The 26411-nt window shown below is 60.4% G+C and overlaps 1 protein-coding gene across 3 annotated transcripts in view; it reads left to right on the top strand.

Annotated features, from left to right (window-relative positions):
- Positions 1–23299, top strand: part of SLC44A3 (solute carrier family 44 member 3) — a 29722-nt gene extending 6423 nt beyond the window's left edge. For all 3 annotated transcript variants that reach the window (XM_059674243.1, XM_059674245.1, XM_059674244.1), the window contains 10 exons: positions 2098–2258; positions 2455–2544; positions 3513–3637; positions 4980–5166; positions 7329–7494; positions 10284–10440; positions 13300–13383; positions 20128–20265; positions 21755–21991; positions 23119–23299. In XM_059674243.1, the coding sequence (XP_059530226.1) occupies positions 2098–2258; positions 2455–2544; positions 3513–3637; positions 4980–5166; positions 7329–7494; positions 10284–10440; positions 13300–13383; positions 20128–20265; positions 21755–21991; positions 23119–23232 (1459 nt within the window). In that variant the 3' untranslated portion in view covers positions 23233–23299. The remainder of the gene's footprint in view (positions 1–2097; positions 2259–2454; positions 2545–3512; positions 3638–4979; positions 5167–7328; positions 7495–10283; positions 10441–13299; positions 13384–20127; positions 20266–21754; positions 21992–23118) is intronic.
- Positions 23300–26411: the final 3112 nt, after the last annotated feature.

Here is a 26411-nt window from a genome sequence, read left to right as displayed (position 1 = left end):
TTTCCTCCTTCACCACGTGGGGAAATCCTCATACTCCCATCACTCACTCATTCAAAGCAGTTTACGGAGCAAGAGCCCTGTGCCCGGCGTGGTGGCTAAAGCGGGGAACACAGTATAGCAGGGAGTGAGTACACACAGGCCCCCCTCGCACCTCGCCTTTCCATTCTGTAGCCGTGTCGGCCCCGTCCCCGTCCTCCCAAGAGCCATGTGAACAGGCGTCTCCGTCAGGCTCAGCTCTCCCACGCTGTTTCTGTGACCACGCGAGCAGGCAGGGCTCCTCGGGGGCGTGGCCTGGCAGAGGCCCCCTTGGGCTCACACCGAAGGGGGCGCGTACCATGTGACCTAGGGTCACCAGACCAGCCCTTTCACCCTCAAATGCGACCCTTCCAATACCAGCTTTCCAAGTGAAGACAAGCCCTGCTGGCGGCTTTCCTCGGACAGAGTTGGGGACACGGAGGCTCCATCTCCTCCTCCCGCACAAGCCAGCGTCTGTCCTGAGGTGGGGCAGTCGGGTTTATCCCGGGAGAGCCCGCCAGGAGTGAAGGCTGGCAACCCGAGAAGTGTGGCCGCGGGGCCAAGCACATTTCCTGAACGCCTCCCTGTGACCGCCATTGTTCCTCCCCGCTGGTCACGTGAGGCTCAGGTGCCCTCTCAGAGCGGCGGCTGGGTGCCCGGAAGGTGTGGTGCCCAGGTAAGAGCCCTCAGGAGCAGTGAGGAAAGGCTGCGGCCGGTCCCTGACCAGCAGGCCCTCCCCCTCTGGAGTCCAAGGCCATGTAGGACCTTGAGCCCCGCGTGCCTTTGAAATCTGAAAGGCTTAGGTCTCCCTCCGGCGAATTCTGGTTCCAGTCTCCCTCCTCCCTGCCCGTCCAGTCACCGCGTCATTTGCTCGGATGAATTCTGTTAACGTAAGAAGCATGCAAACCTGTAAAGAATTTTTGTGAGTTTATTTGAGCCAAACTGTGGGCAGTTGCCGGAAGCAGACTCTCGGTGTATCGGGACAGTGCTCCGGAGAATGGCGTTTTCCCCTTGTTCTATACATTGCAGTCAAAGGAGGAGACGTGTGCGGCACGGGAAACCCATTGGTGATGATGAGGGGGGCGGGAGACAGCAAAGGGGGGGAACCCCTGGGGTTGGATAAAAAGTTAAACCATGGCCCCAATGTTCCTTTACACGGGTGGGTGCAGGGTGGTTAACAGTCAACAATGAATGTGATAACAGCAACAAGGAGGGGATTGTGGTCCCCGCCTGCTGCACTGGCTATGCCCTGAGGCGCCGGGGAAAGGGAAGTTACCGGTTACCTGCTGGCCTCGGACGTGACCACCCACCATGGACGGCTTTTCATTAAAACGCTTTCAGTTCAGACCACCCTTTGGGGTCACTGAGGTCTCTGAGTTTGCAAGGCCGCCTTTCCCAATGATCTCTGGGTGCCTGCTTCCCAGAGTTCCCTTGGTCATTCCCCATCCAGAGGCATCAATCGGCTGTCACCATGGCGACAGGGATTGAGGGCAGGCTCTCTGAGGGCCTCTGCTCGCAGGGTACTCCGCCTCTTCTTATTACTGCCTCTCTTATGCTCCCTTGGTTGTTGAGCAGCGGTTCTCAACCTGTGGGTCGCGCCCCCTTTGGGGGTTGAACTACCCTTTCACAGGGGTCACCTACCAGGGGTGGGCAAACTTTTTGACTCGAGGGCCACAATGGGTTCTTAAACTGGACCGGAGGGCCGGAACAAAAGCATGGATGGAGTGTTTGTGTGAACTAATATAAATTCAAAGTAAACATCATTACATAAAAGGGTACGGTCTTTTTTTTTTTTTAGTTTTATTCATTTCAAACGGGCCGGATCCGGCCCGCGGGCCGTAGTTTGCCCAGGGCTGCCTAAGACCATCCTGCATATCAGATATTCACATGACGATTCATAACAGTAACAACATTACAGTTATGAAGTAGCAACGAAAATAATTTGATGGTTGGGTCACAACATGAGGAACTGTATTTAAAGGGCCAGAAGGTTGAGAACCACTGCTTGAGGATTCTAAACATCTTAAAAAAATAAAAGTAATTAAACAAACCTCTCCACCATTTCCCACCTTTTATTTTTAGCAAGTCTTTCCCCCTGTTTAGCCGCTGCGTCCCCCAGACGCCGGAGTGCTACTCCCTGTTCACGTCTGTCCTGATCAACGACGCTGACGCCCTCCATCGCGTGCTCGGCGGGATCATGTCGGGAAGAAACACGATCCTGGGCCTGTGTGCCCTCGCACTCGGTAGTCTTCACTTTCACTCATGACCCTCCGCGCGGGGCTGCCAGGGTTCCTCCCACTTACGGATATCGGACGATGAAAATTAGCCTCTTGATTAAATGTAGAGCCTCGCTCTGTATGTCACCCTCCCTCTGGGGGCGGAGCCTCTGGGCCCTCACACCGCGGCGGTCGCTGAACTCCGCGTTTCGCTTCCTTCCAGCCTTGTCGTTGGCCGTGATGCTCACCTTCCGCATCGTCACCCGCCTTCTGGTCCACACTTTGGTCGCGTTGGTTATTGTGGGGCTGCTGTGTGAGTATTTCCACTTGGTTTTCCTTTAAAAAGAATAATAAGTTATTTTTTTAAATTGATTTCAGAAAAGAAGGGAGAGGGAAGAGGGAGTGAGATAGAAACATCAAAGAGGAGACTCATCCATCGGCTGCCTCCCGCACGCCCCCTACTGGGGATCGAGCCCACAACCCAGGCCGGTGCCCTGACCGGGAACTGAACCCTGACCTCCTGGTTCCTAGGCCGACGCTCAGCCACGGAGCCACGCGGCCAGGCTGGGTTTCTCTTTGACCAAGTGAAGAGCCTTTCCGTTAAGTGTGGAAGTCAAAAGGCTCCAGGTTTTGGGTGAAGTGGGGCCTTGGAGAGCCTCCCCTCTGACCCCGTCTCGCTGCACGTGGGGACGAGCCTGCCGGTCGTGACCTCGTGTCCGTCCTGGAAAAGGGCCCCACTGCTTCCCTCTTCATTGCTGGGCTGGGGGAGGGGCCCCAGAGGCAGGGCGGGCAGGAGGCTCGGGGCAGCAGCCACACCCAGGGTCCAGGGATCTGAGCTTCCAGTCCCGGGTGCAGCCAGTGTCCTTCCCGGGAGAACCGCCGTGCCCTCCGCCATGCGGCGCCCTCGGCCCAGGTACACAGTGGGTCCCCGGGGGACACGTGCCAGGGGCTGGCGAGGGACTGTGACCTTCCTGTCACTGTGGATGTGGCGAAGGTGGCAGAGTGTCTGCAGTGCCCTGGCTCCTGCGGGCTCGTCACCAGCAGAGCCTGCCGGGAGGTTTTAGACTTTGGGTCGAATGTTGTTCCTCTCACCGTCCTATTGGCACAGTCTCTCCCCTGCTCACCCTCTCCATCTCCCAAAGATACGCATCCACACCATGTCTGGGTGGCCCTGGCCTGCCAGCCTTCAGGGCGCCCAGGAACGTGTGGCCCCACGAGCTGAGTGCAGGTGGAGGTGCATGGGCACCTGGGGCAGGTGCTGAGCCGTGCCTGGCCTCCCAGTTGTCTGTGGCGTTCTGTGGTGGCTGTATTACGACTACAGCACTGACCTCAGCGTGGCGCTGGACACGGAACGGGACAACGTGACCTGCTTGCTGGGCTTTGCTGTGGTGGCCATGGTTCTCACGGTAAGAAATGCGTGTGGGCAGGGGGGAGGGGGTGCGCCGGCCGCAGCTCTGAATCCAAGTGCCTGGTTTTAGCCGGAACAGGGAGAGCTTCTGTGTCTTCGCCTAGTGAGCGAGGACACTGGTTGTGTGTTTACCTGCGGTCCCCACGCAGGGCCACGCCGGGACCTTCCGGCACTAGGGACGCGTCTTCCCTCTCCCCGAGGCCGCCCTGCTGCCGTGCTTTCGTTGGCCTTGAGCGCAGTGGAGCCAAGTTCCCGGTGGCTGAAGGGTGGGCGCTGCGGGGCCCACTGTTCCCCGTGTGAGGACGATGCTCACGCCGCCCAGCAGAGCCCTCTGCTCCCTCCCCCTGGCTCTGGCGATCAGAGAACTCACCACCTCTCCCAGACCGCCCCTGTGGCAACAGGCAGACACGGAGGGTGTGGGCCACTCCCCAGGGGCAGGAATCCACGGGGCCTGCTGTGCATGACCCCCTGCCTCCCCTACACACACAGTGTGTCCCACGGCAAGTGCAGGACCAGCCTCAGGTCTAGTTCAAGACCCCGCCCACACGGTGTGCCCTCTGCCTGTCGCCTCATTGGTCACGTGGGAGCACTGACAGGCTGTCAGGTGTGGCCGTCCCTCCTCCCTGCAGGGCCCCCAGTGTCATGGGGAGACTGAGGCTGGGAGTGGGCTGCTGGGGAGCAGGGCATGGCAGAGCCCAGGAATCCACCGCCCGTCTGCCCGCTTCGTCCCTGCTCCCTGCGCGGGGAGGGGCACTGGCCTCCCCCTCAGGGTCTCCCAGCTGGTCTGTCGCTCAGACATGAAAGGAAGTAACCAGGGACCCGCACACACGAGACCCACCTGCAGGGGCTCAGAGCCGCTGTGAGACCCTGGGCCAGGGTGTGGGGGGAGGGGGCTCTGTCCCTACGTGAGGCTCCTGTGCAGGGAGCAAGGCGGAGGCGGCGCGAGATGCTTGCAGCAGTTAGACCGTCTGCGTCACGCGTGTTCCCTGCCCTTCGCAGCCCTTGTGTTCCGTGCTGCGGGTGCCGGGGGAGGCGGGGGCAGTCCCCAGCCCAGGGCCTCACTCTCATGTTCTCTTGCTCCCCAACCGGCCACAGGCTCCTCAGGGCCGGGAGTGTGTCCTGCTCATGCCACGGCGGCAGGGCCTCGCGGGGACCAGCGCGCACTAGGTGCTCAGTTCGCTTTTTAGAACGTGTCCCGGACAGCGAAAGCGGGAGAAGCTGTCCTAGCAGGGCTGCTGGCTGCGGTGCGGGGTCGGGGGGGGGGGTGGGGGGGGGAAGGGTGGGGTGTCCCAGCCTCTCCCTCTGCCGCACTTTGAACAGTTTAACCCCTTTCTCGCCAGGCCGTTCTGCTGGTGCTGATCTTTATCCTGAGAAGGAGAACGAAGTTGGCAGTCGAGCTTCTGCAGGTCACCAACAAGGCCATCAGCCGCTGCCCCTTCCTGCTGCTCCAGCCGCTGTGGACGTGCGCCGTCCTCCTCCTCTTCTGGGCGCTTTGGGTGGCCGTGCTGCTGAGCCTGGGCACCGCAGGTGAGGTGGGTGCCGCCGTGTCAGGGCTGCGTGTCAGGGCTGCCATGTCGGGGCCGTGTGTCAGGGCCGCGTGTCAGAGCCGCGTGTCAGGGCCGCGTGTCAGAGCCATGTGTCGGGGCCGCGTGTCAGGGCCGCATGTCAGAGCCATGTGTAAGGGCCGCGTGTTGGGGCCGCGTGTCAGAGCCATGTGTCGGGGCCGCGTGTCAGGGCCGCATGTCAGAGCCATGTGTCAGGGCCGCGTGTCAGAGCCATGTGTCGGGGCCGCGTGTCAGGGCCGCGTGTCAGAGCCATGTGTAAGGGCCGCGTGTCAGGGCCGCGTGTTGGGGCCGCGTGTCGGGGCCGTGTGTCGAGGCTGTGCCATGTTGTGGGACGGTTTGTGGGGCCGAGCCTCCCGGCAGCCAGGTGCCTGGTGAGGGTGACAGGGCCGCGTGTTGGGGCCGTGCCGTGTTGTGGGACGGTTTGTGGGGCCGAGCCTCCCGGCAGCCAGGTGCCTGGTGAGGGTGACGGGCCCGGGCTGGGCCTTGGGGAGGCGGGAAATTCTCTCCTCTGTGGGTTGGAGAGCAGCTGGTTTTGTTTCACGAGAGAAACGGCAGGGAAGGCGGGGGGGGAGGGTCCCGGGAGATTCTTGGAAAGACGTGTGAGGTTCTTGGGGAGAAGATGCCTTCAAGTGGGTGAGAAAGAGGATGTTGGGGGGTGGCCTTAGGCTCAGGGCAGAGAGGTGACCATCCAGCCCAGGCCCGTGGCCACTGCCCGCCGGGGGCTTCTGACACGTGTCCAAGCTGAGCCTGGAGCCAAGTCCTTTCTTAGGTCCCCCAAGACCCATCGCATCCTGGGTCTGGTCCTTGAACTTCCCGACACTTCCTATTGCTACATTGTAACAAAGCTCAGCAACAAAATAGCCGGTGCTGGCAGGGCTCCTGACTGCAGGGCCACGGCCGCCCAGGAGAGGGCAGCCACGTGCTGGGGACCGCCCGCCTGCCTGGGACTTCCCTGGGCTTTCACGGAAGGAGCCTAACCCTAACCCTAACCCGGGGTTCGCTTACAGCCCTGGTTCCCGGGCACTGGTTTTGTCCCGCAGGTGGCGTTGGGCAGTCTGGAGACATTGGGGGCTGGCAGGACTCGGGTAGGGGCAGGAGGATGCTGCTGGCATCGGATGGGTAGAGGCCTCGAACCCTGCTGGACACCCTGCAAGGCACAGGCCTGCCCCCACCCCCAACAACGAGTTAAATGGTCCACAGTGCCCGTTAGTACGTGCAGAGCTGAGAAAGCCGGCCTGGAGCAGTGGTCGGCAAACTCATTAGTCAACAGAACCAAATACCAACGGTACAACGATTGAAATTTCCTTTGAGAGCCAAATTGTTTTAACTTAAACTATATAGGTAGGTACATTGTTATTAACTTAATTAGGGTCCTCCTAAGGCTTAGGAAGAGCCACACTCAAGGGGCCAAAGAGCCGCACGTGGCTCGCGAGCCGCAGTTTGCCGACCACGGGCCCAGAGGAAAGGCTGTGAGCTGCCGGGTGACCAGAGCGAAGAGCAAGTCGGGGACGGCTCCCCAGACGTTCAGATCCAGCGGCGTCCGGTGGCGTGGGGCTGCCCGGGTGTGAGGGCCTGCGGCCCGGCTTGTCCCGTTAGCCGCCGCCGCCGCCGCCTGTCGCCGTGCCTGCACCTCGTCGCTTTTACCAAGGCTACATTTTTGGTGACTCGGGGTTCTGTCCCGGGGCCCCCGCAGGTTCGGGGGGCTCGGCCGCAGGAGGTCTGTTGTCTCACAAGGCGGTTTGGAGGAAGATGGGTTTCGGCGCCCAGTGGGCGTGGCTTCCCGTTCTCCTCCCGCTAATCTCGAGTCCGAAAGGGTCGTGGCCCTTCCGAACCTCCGTGTCCACCCCCGCAAAGTGGGGTGAATAGGAAGGTGGACGCCATCTGTCCTGCTCATTGCCCGCCACCCGTCACTGCGATTATGGTTCACTGTGTCCGTCAGTTAAATGTGATCGGAAGGCTGCGTTTTGCCGTGGGGATCTTAGATTAGGATGGGCGGGCACTTGACACGTTACTGGGGCGTTTGTGTTTCATGGATGCCAGAGGCCGGGGGCGGGGGGCGGAGGGGGGCCTGTGGGTCGGTGCTCGGACGGCGCTGGCGTGAGCATGTCTGTGCTCTAACCTTAGGAGCGGCCCAGGTCACCGCCGGGGGACGGGTGGAGTACCAGCCTCTCTCCGGCCTCCGCTACCTGTGGGGGTACCACCTCCTGGGCCTCCTCTGGACCAGCGACTTCATCCTCGCCTGCCAGCAGATGGCGGTGGCGGGGGCCGTGGCCGCCTGCTACTTCAACAGGTAGGTCCAGCCGCCCCGCCGCCCCCGCTGCCCCCCGCTGCCCCCGCTGCCCCCGCTGGCTGGCTTGTGTCGTCACATTGTGCGACTCAGAGGAATTTTGCAGTGTGGACGTGACCCCTTCAAAGGGACTGGCCAGAGCTACACGAAGCCAAAACTCTGGGTGCTTATTTGGTGGGAAAAGAAATGGTGTCCCTTCCGTCCGCCACAGGTCCAAGCTCTTTAAGATAGAAAATCCCGCAGGAAGCCAGACGGGGAAATACAGGCTGCGTGGAGGGAGGGGAGAGAGCTGGAAGGCAGGGCTGACCTAAAGCTCCTGTTCCCGTGTGTGCTAGCGCGTGGCTTCCTGCCTGTGCTTCCCGTGACTCTGCAGTGTTCACACCCATGACCTCACGGTGCCCGAGGACATGCACACCCACGCACCTTCACCCGACCTGTCTGGCGACTCTCCACGTGGGGCAATGGTAACACCTCGGGCTAAAGAGGACCGGCCAGGACAGGCACAGGCCAGGACGCTGACAGGAAGCTCAGTCCCCGCTGGGCCAGCCCCCTCTAATCTCGAGACCACGCGAGCAGATAGCAGGGAGCTCCTGGGGGAGGAGAGTGGAGTGGGGACGGCCCGTGTCCTGAGCAGGCACCTCCTTCCTGCCCACAAAGAGCAGCTGGGGTTTCTTTTGTTTTGTGTGTTTGTTTTAAAAATATTTTTTTTATTGATTTCAAAAAGGAAGGGAGAGGGTGAGAGAGATAGAAACATCAGTGATGAGAGAGAATCATGGGTCAGCTGCCTCCTGCATGCCCACACTGGGGATCGAGCCTGCAACACAGGCATGTGCCCTGACCGGGAGTGGAACTGTGACCTCCTGGTCCATAGGTTGACGCTCAACCACAGTGTTGCACGTCGGTTAAATCTCACTGAAGCTGGAAAAGGACTCTAACTGGAAGCTTCAGTGTGATTGTGCTGAGCGGAGGGCGTGGGAGAATAAGGCCCTGTGAGAGCTGAGTCTGCATTTCACGGCAGGGCGGCGTACTCGGCGTGGCGTCCGTGGCTGAGGATCAGGAAATGGCAGGAAGCCTGCACACAACGGCTGGGCCCCGGGCCCCTCCCGGCCGGGAAGCAGGGGTGTCCTCTGCCCCTAGCGCCCCCTCCTGAGAAGTCCTGAGGCACACAGACCTCCTAAATGGGAACATAAACATTCTTTAAAAAAAACAAAAACGAGGACAGGGAGCAATGTGTCAGACTCCCCTGGCCTGGCTCTCTGGTCAGATCCCCACGCTCCCATCAGCTGTCGCTCTCTGGCATTTCCTCCTCCGGCCGGACACGGAGTTAAACACGCTCTCTTCTCCCTCCTGGAAGACTGACCGCAAAGCACGCCTCTGCCAGCTCCGGAAACCGCGGCCGCGCCCCTTCCTCTCGCAGGCCTAGGCGCCCTCAAAACCTGGGCTCCGCAGGCCTCTGGCAGCGGCTCCCCTCCCCGGGCGGAGCAGCGGCTTCTGGGAAGGGCCTCGGGCTCGGGAACCGGCCTGGCGGAATCCAGAGGGTCAGGGAGGGCCGCCCAGCGCTGGCCTTGGTCTCACCCTCAGGGCTGGGGGCGGCTCTGCCCCCCCCCTCTCCTTCCCCTGCCTGTGCAGCTGGGCTCCGCCTGCTGGGAGCCCTGTCAGGACCAGTCCGTCCAGGAAATGACTCCATGGGGAGCCCTGGGAGCGGGAGGGATCAGCTGGGTGTCAGGAGCCTGGGGCTGTGTGGAAGCCAGACTTCCCGGCCAGCCAGGGGAGCGCCCGTCCCTCCCTGGCCACGGTCCCGGTCCCCGGATTCCGGAGTGATTCTAACCACCCAGCCAGGCGGGCAGCGTTCCCTGTGCGATTATACCTGGCAGACGATTACAGTGGAACTTCTGAACGTGAAGACGAGATTACCAGGCAGCTTAAAGGGCGGGTAGAAGGGGTGGCTGCTGCAAAGAGGGAACCTGGTTTCTTTTACCCACCAGTGTTTTATTTATTTATTTAATATATTTTTATTGACTGCAGAGAGGAAGGGAGAGGGAGAGAGAGAGACACATCAATGATGAGAGAGAATCATGGATCGGCTGCCTCCTGCACGTCCCCTACTGGGGATGGAGCCCGCAACCCAGGCATGTACCCTTGACCGGAATCGAACCCGGGACCCTTTGGTCCACAGGCCAATGCTCTGTCCACTGAGCTAAACTAGCCAGGGCCCCACTAGTGTTTTAAAAAGTTTTCTGTTCTACGTTTGTTTAGCAGCGGTTCTCAACCTGTGGCTCACGACCCCTTTGGCGGTCGAATGACCCTTTCACAGGAGTTGCCTAAGACCATCCTGCATATCAGATACTTACATTATGATTCATAACAGTAGAACATTACAGTTATGAAGTAGCAACGAAAATAATTTTATGGTTGGGTCACAACATGAGGAACTGTATTTAAAGGGCCAGAAGGTTGAGAACCACTGGTTTAGGGCATTGAGTGCCACCAACAGGAATTATCTTAGCCCAGGAAATGCTTTTCCCTCAGCAGCTGATGTGTAGGGACACGTCGCCACATGCTCTGCATCGCTGCTGGCCACCCGCATCCTGGCTGGGCACCCACTCCAGGCGGGCACCCAATCCAGGCCGGGCACCCACTCCAGGCTGGGCACCTACATCCAGGCTGGGCACCCACTCCGGGCCGGGCACCCACGCCGGGCCGGGCACCATTAGTGCCATCGCCCATCTGAACCAGAGTTGGTGGTTCTCTCAGCAGTGGTTTAAAATACTGTCCTCTTCTCCTGTCCCCAGGAATGAACAGGACCCTCCCCATCGCCCCATCCTGTCGTCTCTCTCCATCCTTTTCTGCTACCACCAAGGGACAGTGGCGAAAGGGTCGCTTTTGATCACCGTGGTGAGGGTGCCACGAGCCGCCCTCATGTTCATTTCCAGGGCCCTGAAGGACAAGGTGAGGCCAAGGGCAGCAGGGCCTCCCGGAGGGCCCTCCCCCACCCCACCCCCTGCGGGCTCTCCCAATCGGCTGTTTGTGCTTTTCCACCCACACGGCAGGGGCGGGGGTGGGGTGGGGAGGAGGAGTTCTGAGTGGGCACTTCCCTTCTTGTTTAAATGCTGAACAAATGGGAGGAATTCTTCGGAGGAAAATTTAAACCATTTTTTAAGGACGTTTAGATGCTTTTTTTTTAAAGGGAAAAAAATACGCTACAAGATCTACAAGATTAGAATAATATTTGTTTGTGTTTTAATGCTAAAGTATTTCTTGCCTTTTGCGTTTCCTAAAAGGCGCCGTGGGGAGTCACTGGTGTGTGTGTGTGTGTGTGTGTGTGTGTGTGTGTGTGAGAGAAAGAGAGAGAGAGAGAGAGAGAGAGAGAGAGAGAGAGAGAGAGAGAGAAAAGGGCAGGATGACCCACATCTCGGCTCCAGAGCGGAGAACGGTGGGCCTCTGTGCGGCTGCCCCGGCTGCGTTTCCGTGCCGTTGGCTGTGAATGGCGGTGGAACCCGAGCTTCTGGGGACAGCTGTGCCCGGGCTGTTCCTGGCCGACAGGCAGGGCAGGTGGGCCTTTCCCAGCTCTGCTCCCCCACCCCCACCCCCACCGCAGCCTCCGCCAGGGTCAGAGTTCACACACCTGACTCCGGCCGCTGGGCCTGGGGACTCGTGCTGGCCAAGTGGGGAAGTGTCACCCTCTGTGCCCTTCCAGGCAGCCACCTGACCTGTCCGTGTGTCAAGTCCACACTCACGACCCGAGGTCGGCGCCCGTGAGGGGAGTCGGGCAGTCCCAGGTCAGGTGGCCCAGGCTCTGGTCTGGAACTGCGGGCGGCGCGGCCCTGGCCAGTGTCCCCTTGTGTCCCCGTTGAAGTGGTGCTTTGTGAGCACTGGTTATGTGCCCGCGTTAGAAAAGAGTTTTGTGAACCTTTTTGAGGGGAAATAAATCCTATGGTGAGACTTTCAGGGCCGAATTTCGAGGGATGAAAGAATGCATCCATTTTGGGAATTAAAGGGGCGTTTCCACCTCCAGGTGGATCTGGCGGCTCTGGCTCCTGCGTTTGAAGTTGATCCTTCAGTTTAGGGGCCTTGGAGGAGGAAGTCTTGAACAGAATCTATGTGCAGCCCCGTGTGTATTTATGGGGGAGGAAACATTCTTCCATCTGCTGCTGATCTCATAGTGAAAATAGACAGAGCCCGGCCGGGTGGCTCAGTGGCTGAGCGTCAACCTGTGAGCCAGGAGGTCACGGTTCGATTCCCGGTCAGGGCACAGGCCCGGGTTGTGGGCTCGATCCCCAGTGGAGGGCCTGCAGGAGGCAGCCGATCCGTGATTCTCTCTCATCATTAATGTTTCTCTCTCTCTCCCTTTCTCTCTGAAATCAATAAAAAATATTTTAAAATTCTAAAATAATTTAAAAAAATAGACATGAGACAGACTAACAAGAGAAAATGGCCCCATTTAATCACATGTGTGTGTCTGGGAGCTCCACGCACATGCGAGGTTCAGAGAGAGACAGGGAAGTGAGGGGAGAGGACCTCTGAGCTGGGGATGAGGTCACTGCCAGCCAACGCGAGGAACAGATGTTCAGTAATTAGACGTCTGTCCTGCCGTATAAATAGGTCGGAGAATGTTATTTCTGGTGGCCGCTCTATGGACAAGGCCCGCATCCAAATTCTTTAAGGGAGAGGAAGCGTTTCTTGTGAGCCCACAGGGTCTCGCCTGCCTTCCGCTCCGAATATTTCACATGCGGGGGGGGGGGGGGGGCAGTGCCGGGAGGCCTGTGCCGAGTGTGTGTGTGTGTGTGTGTAATCATGAGTCAGTGAGCAGTCGGGCACCTCGCCTCCCCTCCCTGTGCTGCTAGCATCTTACCCTCCGGGGCAGCAGCCTCCCGCACTGTAAGAAGTCAGGCCGGTCCCTCGGGCAGAGGACTGAAAGGTCACTCACCCCCCAGGCCCGGGACCGAGGGCCGCACCCCCTCTGAGCCATGTGCCTGCGGGAAGCGTGTCCCTTCTCAGGCTCCGGAGGACGTGCTCCTCGGCCTTGCAGGCTGCCCTGCGTGGTCCTCGCTGGGTGAGTGGCACAGCCACAGCGGCCAGGCTGGGAGGTCTCCAAGTTTCCTGCCCGTGAATCGCCGTTGGGAGGAGAGCATGTCCACCGGAGGCCGGGGCTCCTGGGCCTCCCAGAGGCCTGTGTCGGGCTCGTGTCAGGCCCCGGGGGCGATTCTGTAATGGTTCCCGCTCGCCTTGCACACAAGTCCAGGCGACATCTCACAGGACTAACTTCTCTCTTAAAATGCAGCCCTGAACGTCTCACTATCGGATTCATTTCCCCAAAAAGTTAGACTTGAATCTTTTTTCCGTGCGACCACAGGACGAGTGTCTGCAGAGCATACTTTGTTTTACTGACTTCGGGGTGCGAATTTGTCATGACGCTGAGCTGGTTTGAAAAAGCAAAGTCTCTCATTGAAGACACTGGAGGGAGGTGAAGGGAGAGGCTTTTACGCGAAGTCGGGGCTAGGCGTTACCTTTGGTAGCACATACGAGCGAACCCACTTCCCTTCTGTTGAAGGCGACAGCGGGGTAACAGGTGAGCCCCCGAGGGAGACACCTCGGTCGTCAGTAATAATAATAATAATAATAATAATAATAATAATAATAACAACTCGTGGCCGTGGCGTGTGCAGCAGGGGATCTCTCGCGCTCTGAGCGCCGCTGCAGGGCGCCCTGGGCGTGTGAGCTCCGGGAGAAGTGTCGCAGAGCCTGCGCTCGCCTCCCCTCCCCTCCGGTGGTCCTGACTCCGTCCTTTGCTTCTGTCCTGTCCCGCAGCGGAGTGCCTGGTCCAGGTGCCTGCTCAGGTGCTGCTGCTGCTGCCTCTGCTGCCTGGACACACACCTGCGCCATCTCCACCAGGTAGGTCTCCACGCGGCCCGGGACGCGCAGCGGGGCTGCGGGTGGGCTCGTCTCGGAGGTCAGGGCTCGTCCTGGAGATCAGGGTCTGTCAGCGCCGGGTCGTGTAACTGTTTTCGGCTTCTGGTCCCTGCAGTCGTGGTCACACCCGCTCTGCTCTGCCGTGGTCGTGGGCGAGCAGCCACGCACGGAGGGAAGTGGCCGGCCCGCTTGTGTTCAGGGAAGCGTTCCTGTGGGCACTGACGTTTGAATCCCATAGAATCTTCCCGTGTCCAGAAACCTGTGTTTTCCCAACCGTTTAAACCATGTGAAGAGTGGGCTTCCCTCCGGCGGGGGCGAGTGGGCTGCTGGCAGCCGTGGGCTGGGCGCGCAGGCCTAACGGGGACAGCTCGTTGGCGCCATTCTTCAAATCTGGAAAGAAAGGTGCCGCTCTTCTCAGAGCTAAGCGGAAGGGGCAGAGATCAGCGAGTGCAGTCCGTCAGCGACAGCTCGTTCTCAGCGTCTTCTCCACGACTGTCATTTCCCTGAAGTAGGGAGAGCTGCCTCCCTTACTTCATATGTTTCCCTGCCTTTCCCGCTCAAGCTGTAAATATATTCCTGTAAAAGTCAGGAAAGCTGCACACTGTGATGGTTTGAATTTCTGATGTTTTTTTTCTCTCTCTGGAGTCTCTCAAACTGAGGAAATCTGCATATGTTTTATGTTTCTGTCACTAATCTAGGAGATTTTAATAGCCCTTTGCCACGTGTATGCAAAGCTGTGTTTTTGTGAGGGAGCAGGCTGTTTTCACTTAAGCCTCCACGGAATCTCACTTAGCCAAGCTCCTCTGCGCTAAAGACGTGAGCACTGATTGGACGTCCGTGTTTGCGGCTCCTAAGTGGCACGACAGCGCCTCTCCTTGTTGGGGGAGAGGGGGGTCTTCCTGTGCTCAAGCCCTATCTTTAAGGCTCTTCCTAAGGACCTGGAGTGCCTTTCGTTTCCACTGGGGCTGCTGCGAGCCAGCAGGTATGACTCAGTGAGACACCTGCACCTTTCAGAGGAGTGGGCGGAGCCGGGCCTGGGGCTGCCTGTCACCGTGGACTAAGCCCGCCTCCCTCCTCTGAGCTGTGCACCATCCAGACACCGCTTACTCCACAGAGACCCGCGATGTGTCATGAAAACGTACCGGGATGAGGGACATGCGTGCAGGAAAAGCAAGGCTGAGAAGCCGGGGGCGGACTAGAAAGACAACAGTAGCAGGACCACCAATAGGCAAATATGGCCCAGCCGGCGGGGCTCAGTGGGTATCGGCCTGTGAACCAGGTTCCATCCCGGTCAGGGCACAGGCCCGGGTCGCGGGCTCGATCCCCAGTGTGGGCGTGCAGGAGGTAGTCGATCCATGATTCTCTCTCATCATTGATGTGTCTCTCTCCCTCTCGCTTCCTCTCTGAAATCAATAAAAATATATTTTTTAACAAAAAAGACAAATACATTGGCCTGTGGCTCTTGGGCCTGAGTGGAGTTGCCCGCCCCTGGCTGTGGTGTGTAAACACAGGGCCTCTCCGTGACCCTCTGTCCCTTGAGTGTGGGAACTGCCCCTGGGAAGCCTAGAGCTCCCTGTGGACGGTGAGGGGAGAGAGAGGAGCGAGGAGAGGTGGCCCTGGCCCTGCGCCTCCCCTGCCTTCCCTGCCTCTCCCCCGCCCCCCCCCCCCGAGCAGCTCCCCCCCCATCTGGGTGGGGAGTGGAGTTCCACCCAAGGTTTCCTTTGAAGCGGGCTCAGCGGCCAAAACGCACTGGAAAGCCACCCTCTCAGGCACGTCCACCCTCGGGTCTCTGCCCACTGTCCCGTGTTGTCAGCGTTCCTTCACTTCACCGCCTCACAGCAACCCAGGCCCGTTCCCCTGGGGAGTTCAAAGGTGTCCAAGATCCCAAGTAGCTGAGCGTCAGCCACCCCGTTGTTCCCTGTGTGAAGGGGAGGCCGCTCAGCTCGCCCACCCAGCTGCAGAGCATCCGCGCTGCCAGCAGGCACCGCCTTGGAGCCTGATCGTGGTGCTGGGGCAGGAGGCCTTCGCCATCAACAAAACATCACTGCCAGCGACCAGCGCAAACGGGGGAACCGAGGCCCGTAGGAAACCTGGAGACCAGAGAGGTGGGCTCTCCTAGAGAATGGTCCTGCCTGGTCCCTGATGGGTCCATTTCTATGCAAATGAGGAATCCAAATTTGCACAGTCTGATTGGTCAGGTTTGTGCCTTCTGATTGGGCACAGCTGGGCAGCCTGAGGGTTAAGTGATTGGGAAAGCATAGGAGGAAGAAGAAAAAGAACTGACGTGAACATGGCCGGCGAGAGCACCTGCAGTGGGAATGAATGCTGGGAAGCAGGACGGGAGGAAGACTTCAGGCTCCCGGGCGGTGCCGGGTGCTGGTGGTCAGCGCTGCGTCCGCCTCGCTTGGCAGTGGGGAAGGAAAGTGAGCTGAAAGGGAGGCCAGGAATGTGGCCTTTTGAAAAGTTTCCTGGCACTGGAGCGAGTTGCTAGGGGAAGATTTCTCTGGAAACCAGATGAAAAGAGCAGGGGCCCATTTTGCTTTTCTTGTTTTGTGCAGCAGGCACTGGGCATTGCCAAGGAGAGAGACCCACTTCTCACCAGAACCCAGCACTCTTCTTCTTCTTCTTCAATCGATTTGAGAGAGAGAAACATCAACGCATCAACATGGACCGGCTGCCTCCTGCACACCCCGACGGGGGATCGAGCCTGAAATGGGGCGTGTGCCCTGGCTGGGCCCTCCTGGCTCACAGGTCCACCCTCCACCACTGAGCCACACGGCCGGGCCCCAGACAGTCTTCTTGAGGGAACATCGAGGAGCCTCACCTGCCCTCCCTGGTCCTGGGAGGGGGGCCGCGGCAGCTGCTGCATTTTGGGGACACCCAGACTGAGGCCGGCAGTCATTCCCTTGCAGGGGGGGAGGAGGGGATGCAACCCTACATCGCTCCCCGCTCCTGTCTGCATCGTAAATACCAGATGTGTGTCTCCCTGGAGAAATTACAGGTGTGCGCCTCACACATCTGTCTACCCAGCCACCACTTAGTCATGCTCTGTCCAGCCTTTGAACTCGGGCGCGATGGGGGCGGGGATGCGAGCAGCCGGGACTCCAGAGCAGGGCCAGGCCTCGTGGGAATTCTCCCTGTCTGCTCCGATGCCGGAAACCCACGGTGGGAGGCGGGGGGGGGGGGGCGGCGCACAGGACACTTCCCGGGGGCTCCAAGGTGCTGGACGGGCCAGGGTGCCCTCCCCAGCTCTCAGGCAGTGCCGAAGCCCCTGGAACGTCCTCTCGCCCGCGGCTGAGGGCTGTGGCCCACCGCAAAGCTCAGGGCGTCGCCAAGCTCAGGAGAGGGCGGTGCAGGACCCCACGTGGGTGTTTTCCTCCGTGTCCTGAGGACCCCACTCCGCTCAGGGGGGGCCCTGGGCCCTGCCAGCGGCTGCGCTGCCCTCACCTGCACCTCACGCTGCCGCTCCGCTCCTACCGCGTGAGCCCTGCGCCCTCCACCCCTGTTCTCCCGGAGCCTAAAGGCGGCTCAAGGGGCGGGCGTGTGAGGGGAGCCGGGTGATTTGACCCTCCAGGGCCGTGCTGTTCGCTGCACCTCAGGCGGGTCTGTCTTCAAGCCTCTCCCTGCCCCCCATGGGGTCCCCCCCACCCCCATCAGTGGCAAAGGCTCGGTGTTCTCTGTGCCAGGATTGGGCTCATCCCACGCCACCTGGCCGGTCCCAGCGGCTCCTCTCCTGTCCGCTCCCCGAGGCCACAGGGGCCTCCCAGGGGAAGAGGCGACCGCGGTGCCGTCTCTGGCTGGGTCCTGGAAGGGGGTGACCGTGCTCAGGGGGACACCGCTCTTCTGGTAACGGACGTGCCACAGAGGTGGCCTCGTCCCAGGGCCTCTGTGCGGCCGCCTCTGGGGACGCAGTGGCTCCGCGTCCGCAGTCCCCCCCCCCCCCCCCCCCCCGCCCAGTGCTATTCTGGGCCGGCGGCGGATGGCCGGCGCCGAGAGCTGGGACGCCCACGTGCGGGGGTCCGAGGAGGAAGCTCACCGGGCCCTGCTGGATGGTGTGCGTGGAGGCGTCTTCCTGGGCAGGCACATGGCCACAGCAGCTGTCGCCCAGGGCGCTGCTGCCGCTTTAGATAGAAAGGAATGGAGACGCCTGCTTGTCCGGCCCCAGACCGGGGGCGGGGGGGGGGGGGTGTTTCCTGCCGCCACTCAGCAGCCCCTCAGGCGCCCGCTCCCACCTGCTGGGCACTGGGGTCCCAGGGTCAGGGCTCAGGAGGGGCCCTACGGCCTCTTCCCCAAGCGGCCTTAGCACCGCTCCTCCTCGCGGGGGACGGGCCTCCCTCCGCCTGCCACCTCCCCACGGGTCATGCTCTGGCCCAGGGCCACTAGCCGGGCAGTGGCGGCCGAGGGCAGCGGGGCCGCTAGCCGGGGGTGGCCTGGGAGCAAGCCCTGCCCCTCCTGGCCCTGTGGGGGGACTGGGGCCTCCCTGTCCTGGGTGTGGGCAGAGCTGCCCCTTTCCCAGTGGTAAGTGAGGTCGTGTTGCGAGGCTGGTGACTGACGCCCCCTGAGACGCGCTTCCCACGCTGGGTGCTTTGCTGGCTGTTTTATGGGGACTCGGCTTTCATCCTCCCAGCTCCCTGGGCGGCAGGTGCTGTAACTCCCTGGGGGAGGGGGCTGAGGTCTGAGGGGTGAGATCATTGCCCCCCCACCCCCCCAAGGCAGCCAGCAGGTCCGCTGCGGGGCTGGGATCTGAGCCCAGAGACTGGCTGCGGAGCCGGTGCCTCCGGAACCACCAGCCTTTAGACTCCTCTGTTCCGGTGAAGATGGGCAGTGACGTCCCGGCGTCCAGGGGGAGAGCTCGGGCTCACGGGGGGGGGGGGGGGGGCGGAGAGGGGGTGCCTGCGGAGGTGCTTGATCCTGGTTTCTGTCCATAAAAGGACGGTTATGCTGCTCCCCCTCCCCCCACACACACACCTGTTCTCAGGAGTGATGACCTGGTCAGAGGCTGTGGGAACTGGGGGTGATTGAAGCTGCTTCGTTAAGTGGCGAGCGAGTGGGTTTGGGCCTCCCTGCGCCAGGCGCGGGTCCCCCCCCCCCCCCCCCGTCAGCTCCCACCGGCCACCAGTGGGGTTTCACAGGCCAGCGATGCACAGGTTCCCTCTACGTCGGCCCAGGAGGGGGTGGGCCCTCCAAGGTGTTTCCTGGGGCCTCCCCGGCCGTCTGACTGAGAACGTCCCTCCGACAGCAGGTGCCGGTGGGCGGGCCAGGCTCCCGCCGCTGTGCTGAGGGGGGAGTTCGCTGAGGAGGGGGGCAGGTCCGCCCCTGGCTTCACCTGTTACCGCTGTTACCGTCCCACAGGCTGCAGGCTGTGGGCTGAGTGGCTGTGGGGGACCCCGTGGTGGCCTCCTGGCGACGTTGCTAAGGGGCCGTGTGACGGGCTCCTGTGTCAGGAGAGGAAACTCTCATCCTTCGTCCAAGCCCAGAGCGCGGCCGACACCAAGCAGGTCGTGTGGTCCCCGGAAAGCGACCGGCTCCTCCCTCGCTGGAGCGGCCGCGCACGCGGTGCTGGTGGAGGTTTGAAGGGAGATGTAGGAACGGGTGCTTTTGAGATGATCATGTCGTCACAAGGGAAGGTGCTTGGGAAAATGACCCAAGAAACCGCCTATGTGAATGTGCACACATACACAACACACATGTGCACACACGCAACACACATACCCAACACACATGTGCACACATGCACCACACACAACACACTTACACACATGCAGTGCACGTGCGCACACACAACACACATGTAGCACACACATACACAACACACATGTGCACACATGCAGCTCTCTCTCTCTCTCTCTCTCTCTCTCTCTCTCTCTCTCTCTCTCTCTCTTTGACTTAGTGATCCCACTTCTGGAAGTTTATCTTAAAGAAATGGTCCAAAATTGGGAAGTGAAGATGTCCATTGCATAGTTATTTATAACAGCAAAATATTAGAAATAGTATGATGTGTACCAGTCCCCCACCATGGAAATTCCATTCGTTGCAGATTAAAATGACCACTAGAATGGGTGTGACTCCTGAGTCTGCAGGGCGCTCAGTTCCCTCCCAGGGCGTGGTCTCCCGGGAAGGGGTGCCGCCCTGGCCCAGCCTCTCTGATTCCAGCCCACCGGCCTTGGGGGCAGCTCACCAGCCACCGGGGGCTGCTTTGAGTCCGGCACCCAACTTCCTCTCCTGCCCTCAGACTCTGCAGGGCGTCACAGCATCATTCCTCGGCCCTCGTCCCCGTATGCTTTTAAAAAATATATTTGTATTGATTTCAGAGAGGAAGGGAGAGGGAGAGAGAGAGAGAGAAACATCAGTGATGAGAGAGAGTCATGGATCGGCTGCCTCCTGCACGCCCCACACGGGGGATGGAGCCCGCAACCCGGGCCTGTGCCCTGATGGGAATCAAACCCTCACCTCCTGGTTCATAGGCTGAGGCTCAGCCATCGAGCCACACTAGCTGGGCCGAGGTGCGTGTCGTGCGATGCTCTAGCCACCCTACCGACCGCAGGTGCTTATGTATCTCCGTTTACTGCCGCTCGGCGAGAACTGAAATCTGAGACGCCGCAGCGGCAGGATGTGCTACGGGCGCCTCGCGACTGGTTTTCTTCCGGGACGCTCGTAGCCGACGTCACATTGTCCTGAGACCGGCACGAGGCGCATCACCTTTCTGACCGCCGCCTGTCGTTCCAGAACGCGTACGCGGCCACGGCCATCAACGGGACCGAGTTCTGTACGTCCGCGAAGGACACGCTCAGGCTCTTGTCCGAGAACTCCAGTCGTTTCACGTCGGTCAGCTGCTTCGGGGACTTCGTTGTCTTCCTAGGCAAGGTGAGGCGTGTCCCGGAATAAACAGGCACGGGGTGGGGGCCGACACGCAGCCCTGCAGCGGGCTGGGCGTGCGGGCGCCTCTCTGGCTCCCCCGAAGGCGGACGCCTGCCTCCTCTTTGCGTTGGATCCCCAGCCCCAGGGCCGACTCTGAACAAGGCTTCGGCTCCCTTGTGGGGCCCGTGGCTGCTCCTGTAGCGTGTCTACCTCCGTGGTGGCCGCACATTAGCCCTGACCCAGGCCCTGGCTGCGAGGAGGCCGCATCCCGGTGTGAGCCCGTGGGCGCCGATGGCTCCGTCTGGCCTCTCTGATGTTCGAGGGTCTAGCATTGGTCTCTCCACATTGCTGTCCTGGTGAGCTGTGGTCAGTGACATGCCACGACATGCCATGACACGACACGACATGCCTGGGCCCGGCCGGTGGGTGCACATACGTTAGGCTCCGCCGGCCGAGAGGCTCCGTGTGGCGGTCGCTGCAGAAGCACCACTGCGGCCGGTGCCGCCTTGAGAGCCGCCGGCCACTGAGGCGGAGGTGGCCCTGACGGGCGTGCCGGCGGGCGGCCTGCTCCCTCCTGACCGTGTTCCCAGGCGTTCTCTGGGCCGAGGCTTGACCTCTGAGACAGACGTGCCTTTCATTTAACTCGGGAGCAGCCGTTTCCCTCGTCTCCCATGACGAGCCCGTAGCTGCCCAGAGCCTCCCGCGCCCGTGGACACCGGTGACCGTGTGTGTGTTCAACCAAGTGCCGCTCCGACGTCATGTCCGCCTCGCAGGCGCCGAGGGCCGCGGACTCCAGCCGGCCGCGCTGTGGCTGTTGAAGAATTGGGTGCCACCTGGCCTCGTCCCGCCCGGGAGATGGAACCTCTGCCTGTGGACAGAGCCGATGACCCGTCCCCCCCCGCTGCACGGGGAGCCCTCCGCCCAGTCCTCGGGCACAAGTGACTGCGTGCTAAGGGCAGTGCCCGTCGGGACCGTTGCTGCACGTGCAAGGGGCGCTTATGAAGAGTTTACCGTGGGGCGCCCTGCGGGGTGAGAGTGAGGCCCCAGGGCCCCAGATAAATGAGGACGAGGCGCCGATGGGATGGGAGTACAGCGCCTCCCCCTCCTCCACGGCTGCTCCCTGTCACAGCTTCGTGTTCTCGTCCCCTTTCATTGTCCCAGCGGTTCTGATGTGCGTGCTTGGCCGCAGGGCACCTGCAGTCCCCCCCCCCACACACACACATACGCAGTCCCACACGCACACACAGTCACATGCACACACACAGTCCTACGCACACATACACACGCAGTCCCACACGCACACACACAGTCGCGCGCACACAGTCACACACACACACACACGGCCTCCCCTCCCACACATAGCCACGCACGCACACACTCCCTCACACACTCACACAGTCCCACACGCACGCACACGTGTGAAACTGCAGTAACAGACATTTTCTGACGTGCTCCCACGGCGTCTGAGGATGTGAGCGCACTCTTGCTTCGACAGGTGCTGGTGGCGTGTCTGACCGTGTTCGGAGGGCTGATGGCCTTTAACTACCACCGCACGCTGCAGGTGTGGGCCGTGCCGCTGCTCCTGGCCGCCGCCCTCGCCTACCTGGTGGCGCACTGTTTCCTGTCCGTGTTCGAGACCGTGCTGGGCGCCCTGCTGCTGTGCTTGGCTGCTGACCTGCACACCAACGACGGCTCGCCCGGAAAGCCCTACTTCATGGACCACGAGCTATTGGTGAGCACACACCACGCTTCTGCGGCGACCTGCACGCTCCCGGGGGGGAGCCTCGGCCTCCACCGGGACAGGCAGCCTGCGCCTCCTCTGCCGGGGTGGGGCAGGGGGGTGGTGTTCTCTGAGCTCCCACTCGGCCGGCCAGTTGAGACCCCTGGAGAGGAGGGAGGCCGCACATGAACACTGACCCACGGCCCTGGCTGCAGGGGGGGACGCCTCATGTCTGAGCCCCGTGGGTGCTCATGGCTCGGTCTGGCCTCTCTGACGTTTGGGGTTTAGCAGTTGATCTTTTCCCAAAGCATTTGGCACCCAAGCACCCGCCACCCCCACAGTCGGTCAGGGGCCGTCGCTGCAGTGAAGGCGCCGTCTGGCCGGGTGGCGGCGGGTCTGCCATCGCGGGCCCTTTGCTCACCGGGCAGCCCCGGCAGCTGTCCCCGCTCATCCCTGCAGACGGCCTTTGGACAGCTGGGGCATCTCATCTCCCCGCTGTCGGGGCCAGTGGCGTCCGGATAATCCTCGTTCGTTATCGCCATAAAACGTAGGCGTTAAAGCCCCTTCGCTTCTAAGAGCAGCAGGCGCGGCCCCTCCGCGTCTGTAACGACGTGTCCTCAGCCTCCACGCGAACAGGAGGCGCCCGCGGAGTCGCGGAGCCATGTGTCCGCAGTCGCGGGAGATGCCCCGGAGGCGGCAGGACGCGGACAGCGCTTCTTGTTCTGGTTCCCACTTTTCTGACTTAAAATCCACTTGGAAATCTCCCCCCTCCCCCCAGTATTTTAATTCAATAGGGGACACTTTTTAAAAAAGATTTTTAGAGAGAGGAAGGGAGAGGGAGGGAAGGAAGAAGGGGGGAGAGACATTGATGTGAGGGGAACGCCCTGTGAGAACAGAATTTCGATTGGCTGCCCCTGCCCCCCGCCCCCGGGGATCGAGCCCACAGTCCCAGGCCTGTGCCCGACAGGAGAGCGAACCTGTGATCCTCAGCGCATGGGACGGTGCCCACCCAACTGAGCCACCCGGCCAGGGCTGGGGGGACTTTCTAAGAATTCAGTTCCCCAAAGTGATGTGGCCAGGCACACGGCTGCCAAGCGTACGCAGGCCCCAGCCTTGGCCACGCGCCCTCCTGCTTGCAGAGTTTTGTGAAGAGGATGAACAGATGGCACCGCGAGGGGCCGCAGGGCGCCGCGGGCTCCACGAGGAACCGAGAGGGAACGGAACTCCGGCCCGTGGTCCGCTCCACCTGCTAGGTACCGGGGAGCGGCCTCCTCCTCCCAGCCCTTCACCCAATAAACACAGGCCAGCCGTCCTCCACGCGTGGTCCTTGCCGCCGGCCCCTCCCAGCCCATCCTCCACGCGTGGTCCTTGCTGCTGGCCCCTCCCAGCCCGTCCTCCACGCGTGGTCCTTGCTGCTGGCCCCTCCCAGCCCGTCCTCCACGCGTGGTCCTTGCCGCCGGCCCCTCCCAGCCCGTCCTCCACGCGTGGTCCTTGCTGCTGGCCCCTCCCAGCCCGTCCTCCATGCGTGGTCCTTGCCGCCGGCCCCTCCCAGCCCGTCCTCCACGCGTGGTCCTTGCTGCTGGCCCCTCCCAGCTTCTCACACTCCTCTAGGACCACGTTTGCGCCCCCGCTTGGGCGCAGTCACACTCGCGCTCCGGGCAGCAGTCGGCACCTCGGCGGAAAGGCTGCCGCCGCGCCCAGAGCAGGGCCCCGCCATGGGCCGTCCTGGAGCGGCTCAGCTGTCACAGCTGCGTGTGCAGTTCTCCCACGTGACCGTGAGCATCAGCGCCACCGCTCCCCCTTGGCGGCCGCCGTGACGTGGGCCGGGCAGGGGCACCAGATGTGATGAGGCTGGTGGGCCCAGCCCCCCCCCCCCCCCCGCTCACAGCCAGCAAACGTCGGGGCCAGCCCCGCCCCAGAGCCACGGCAGCGACCAGGGCAGAGGGGGGTGGGGCCGCTTTTCCCCCCTGAAAGCTTCGAACGGGGTGCAACGCTCCACGTGCCGCTGGTGCCTCCCCTCAGCTCGGTGAGCGGCGAGCAGGCACCACCGTCCTGAGGGACCGGGTGGCTCCCGCAGGGCGAGCGGGGCAGAGGCTGTGGCCCTGGGCTCCAGCCAACGCAGATGCCCCGTCAGATTTGCAAAGGGGTCACGGAGCGGGCTCCGGAAACAGTCACTGTGCCGATAGGCAAGTGGACGGGGCTTTTAAGGGCACGTGGCACCCGGGCACATCCTCCCCCCCCCCCCCCCCGCCTCAGCCAACACCAGAGCCAGTCCCTCGGGAGGAAGCAGGTGGCCGGGAAAACGTTAGAGTGTGTGTGTCGCCGGGCCTGTTAGCGAGTGGACTTTGTCATCATCGTAACCACTCAGCCCCTTGACCCTCTGTGTGTCTCGAGTGAAGGCTGGATTTGCTGCCACCTCATATCATCCACCCCAGCTTACTATCAAAGGTCCTGTTCCTGACCCAGAGATTAGAGCTGAATAGATTGTCTTAAAGTAACAGCATTATAAGTGATTTTAAAGTTACTCACCTGAACGTTTTGTGTGGTTCATTCCTAGGTAACGTATTCTTTCTCAGAATTTACTTTTCAAGCGGAGGTGACGTACAGTGTCACGGAGCGGCAGGCGTACTGCATGTGGTCAGGCTCCTATGTAACTACGAAGCGGTCGCCCCGTAAGCGCAGCACCTCGGGCACACACAGCTGCTGCGGGGTCGCTCACCGTGCTCCCTGCTGAGCTCACATCCGCCACTGGCCTCACCAGCCACTGGCCTCACCACCGCCATTTGTACTTTTAAATCCCTTCCCTTTGCACTCATCCCCCCCAGCTCCCTCCCATCGTGCAACTAACAGCTTGTTCTCTGTGTCTGAGTTTGTGTCTGTTTTGTTCATTCATGTTACTTTTTACATTCTGCATATAAGCGATATCGTGCAGTGTCTGACTTATTTCACTTCACATTACCCTCTAGGCCAGCGGTTCTCAACCTGTGGGTCGCGACCCCTTTGGGGGTCAAACGACCGTTTCACAGGGTCCGCCTAAATCCATCCTGCATATCAGATATTTACATGACGATTCATAACAGTAGCAACATGACAGTTATGAAGTAGCAACGAAAATAATTTTATGGTTGGGGGTCACCACAACATGAGGAACTGTATTAAAGGGTCGCGGCGTTAGGAAGGTTGAGAACCGCTGCTCTAGGCCCATCCCTGTTGTCACAGATGGCAAGACTCCATTCCTTTTCACGGGGAGTTAATCCGTCGTGTTCATGCACCTCCGCTGTTTTAGCCACTCGTCTGCCCACGGACACCCGGTCGCCTCCGTATCTCGGCTGTTGTGAATTTTGCGCAGTGAACAGAGGGGTGCGTATATCTTTTCAAAGCAGCATTTAGGTTTTCTTCAGACATATTCCCAGAAGTGGAATGGCTGGGAATGGAATAGAACATGGCAGTTCTATTTTTAATTTTCTGAGGAATCTCCACACTGTTTCCCACCGCGGCTGCACGGCCTGCCTCCCACCAGCAGCCGTGGGGTCCCTTTCTCCACGCCCTCGCCCGCACTTGTCTGCGGGTTACTGACGGCAGCTGTTCTGACAGGCGTGAGGTGGTGTTGCGTGTGGTTTTGATTGGAATCTCTCTGATGGTTACAGACTTGGAGCGTCTTTTCATGCGTCCGTTGGCCACCTGTGTGTCCTCTTCGGAGAAGTGTCTACACGGGTCCTCTGCCCTTTTTTAAATTGCATTGTTTGGGTTTGTTTTTGTTTTTATGTTGAACTATGCGAGTTCTGGATAAACTTGGATATTGACCCATTATCAGATACACCATTTGCAAATATCTCCTCCTTCGGTGATGTTTTTCTTTGTGATGCGAAAGCTTTTTAATTTGATGTAGTCTCATTTGTGTGTTTTTCATCTGTTGTCTTTGCCCGTATAAAAAAATTACCAGACCCACATATGTGGGTTTGTCATAGATGCCTTTATTATGTCGACGTACGTTCCCTCTACCCCCACTGTGCTGAGAGCTTTTATCATCATGGATGATGGGTTTTGCCACATGGCTTTCTCCGCATCTAGTGATAACGATCATATAATGCTTATCCGTCATTTTATTTATGTGGTGTATCACGTTCATTGATATCTGAATATTGAACCAACTTTGTATCTCGAGAATAAACCCCGCTTGGTCACGGTGTATTATCCTATCAGTGTGTTGCTGGATTTGGTTTGCTGATATTTTGTGGAGGGTTTTGCATCTGTGTTCATCAGGGATGTTGGCATGTGGCTTTATTGCTGTGTAGTCTGTCTGGCTGGGGAGTCAGGGTGATGGTGGCCTCGTGACATGAATCTGTGATGTTCCCTCCTCTTCTGTTTTTTTGGGAGAGTTGGAGGACGGTGTTCCTTGAACGTTCGGTGGAATTCACCGGTGAAGACATCT

Source organism: Myotis daubentonii, chromosome 18 (assembly GCF_963259705.1).
Source record: "Myotis daubentonii chromosome 18, mMyoDau2.1, whole genome shotgun sequence".
Lineage (NCBI taxonomy): Eukaryota > Metazoa > Chordata > Mammalia > Chiroptera > Vespertilionidae > Myotis > Myotis daubentonii.
This window is presented reverse-complemented; position numbering and strand designations above follow the sequence as displayed.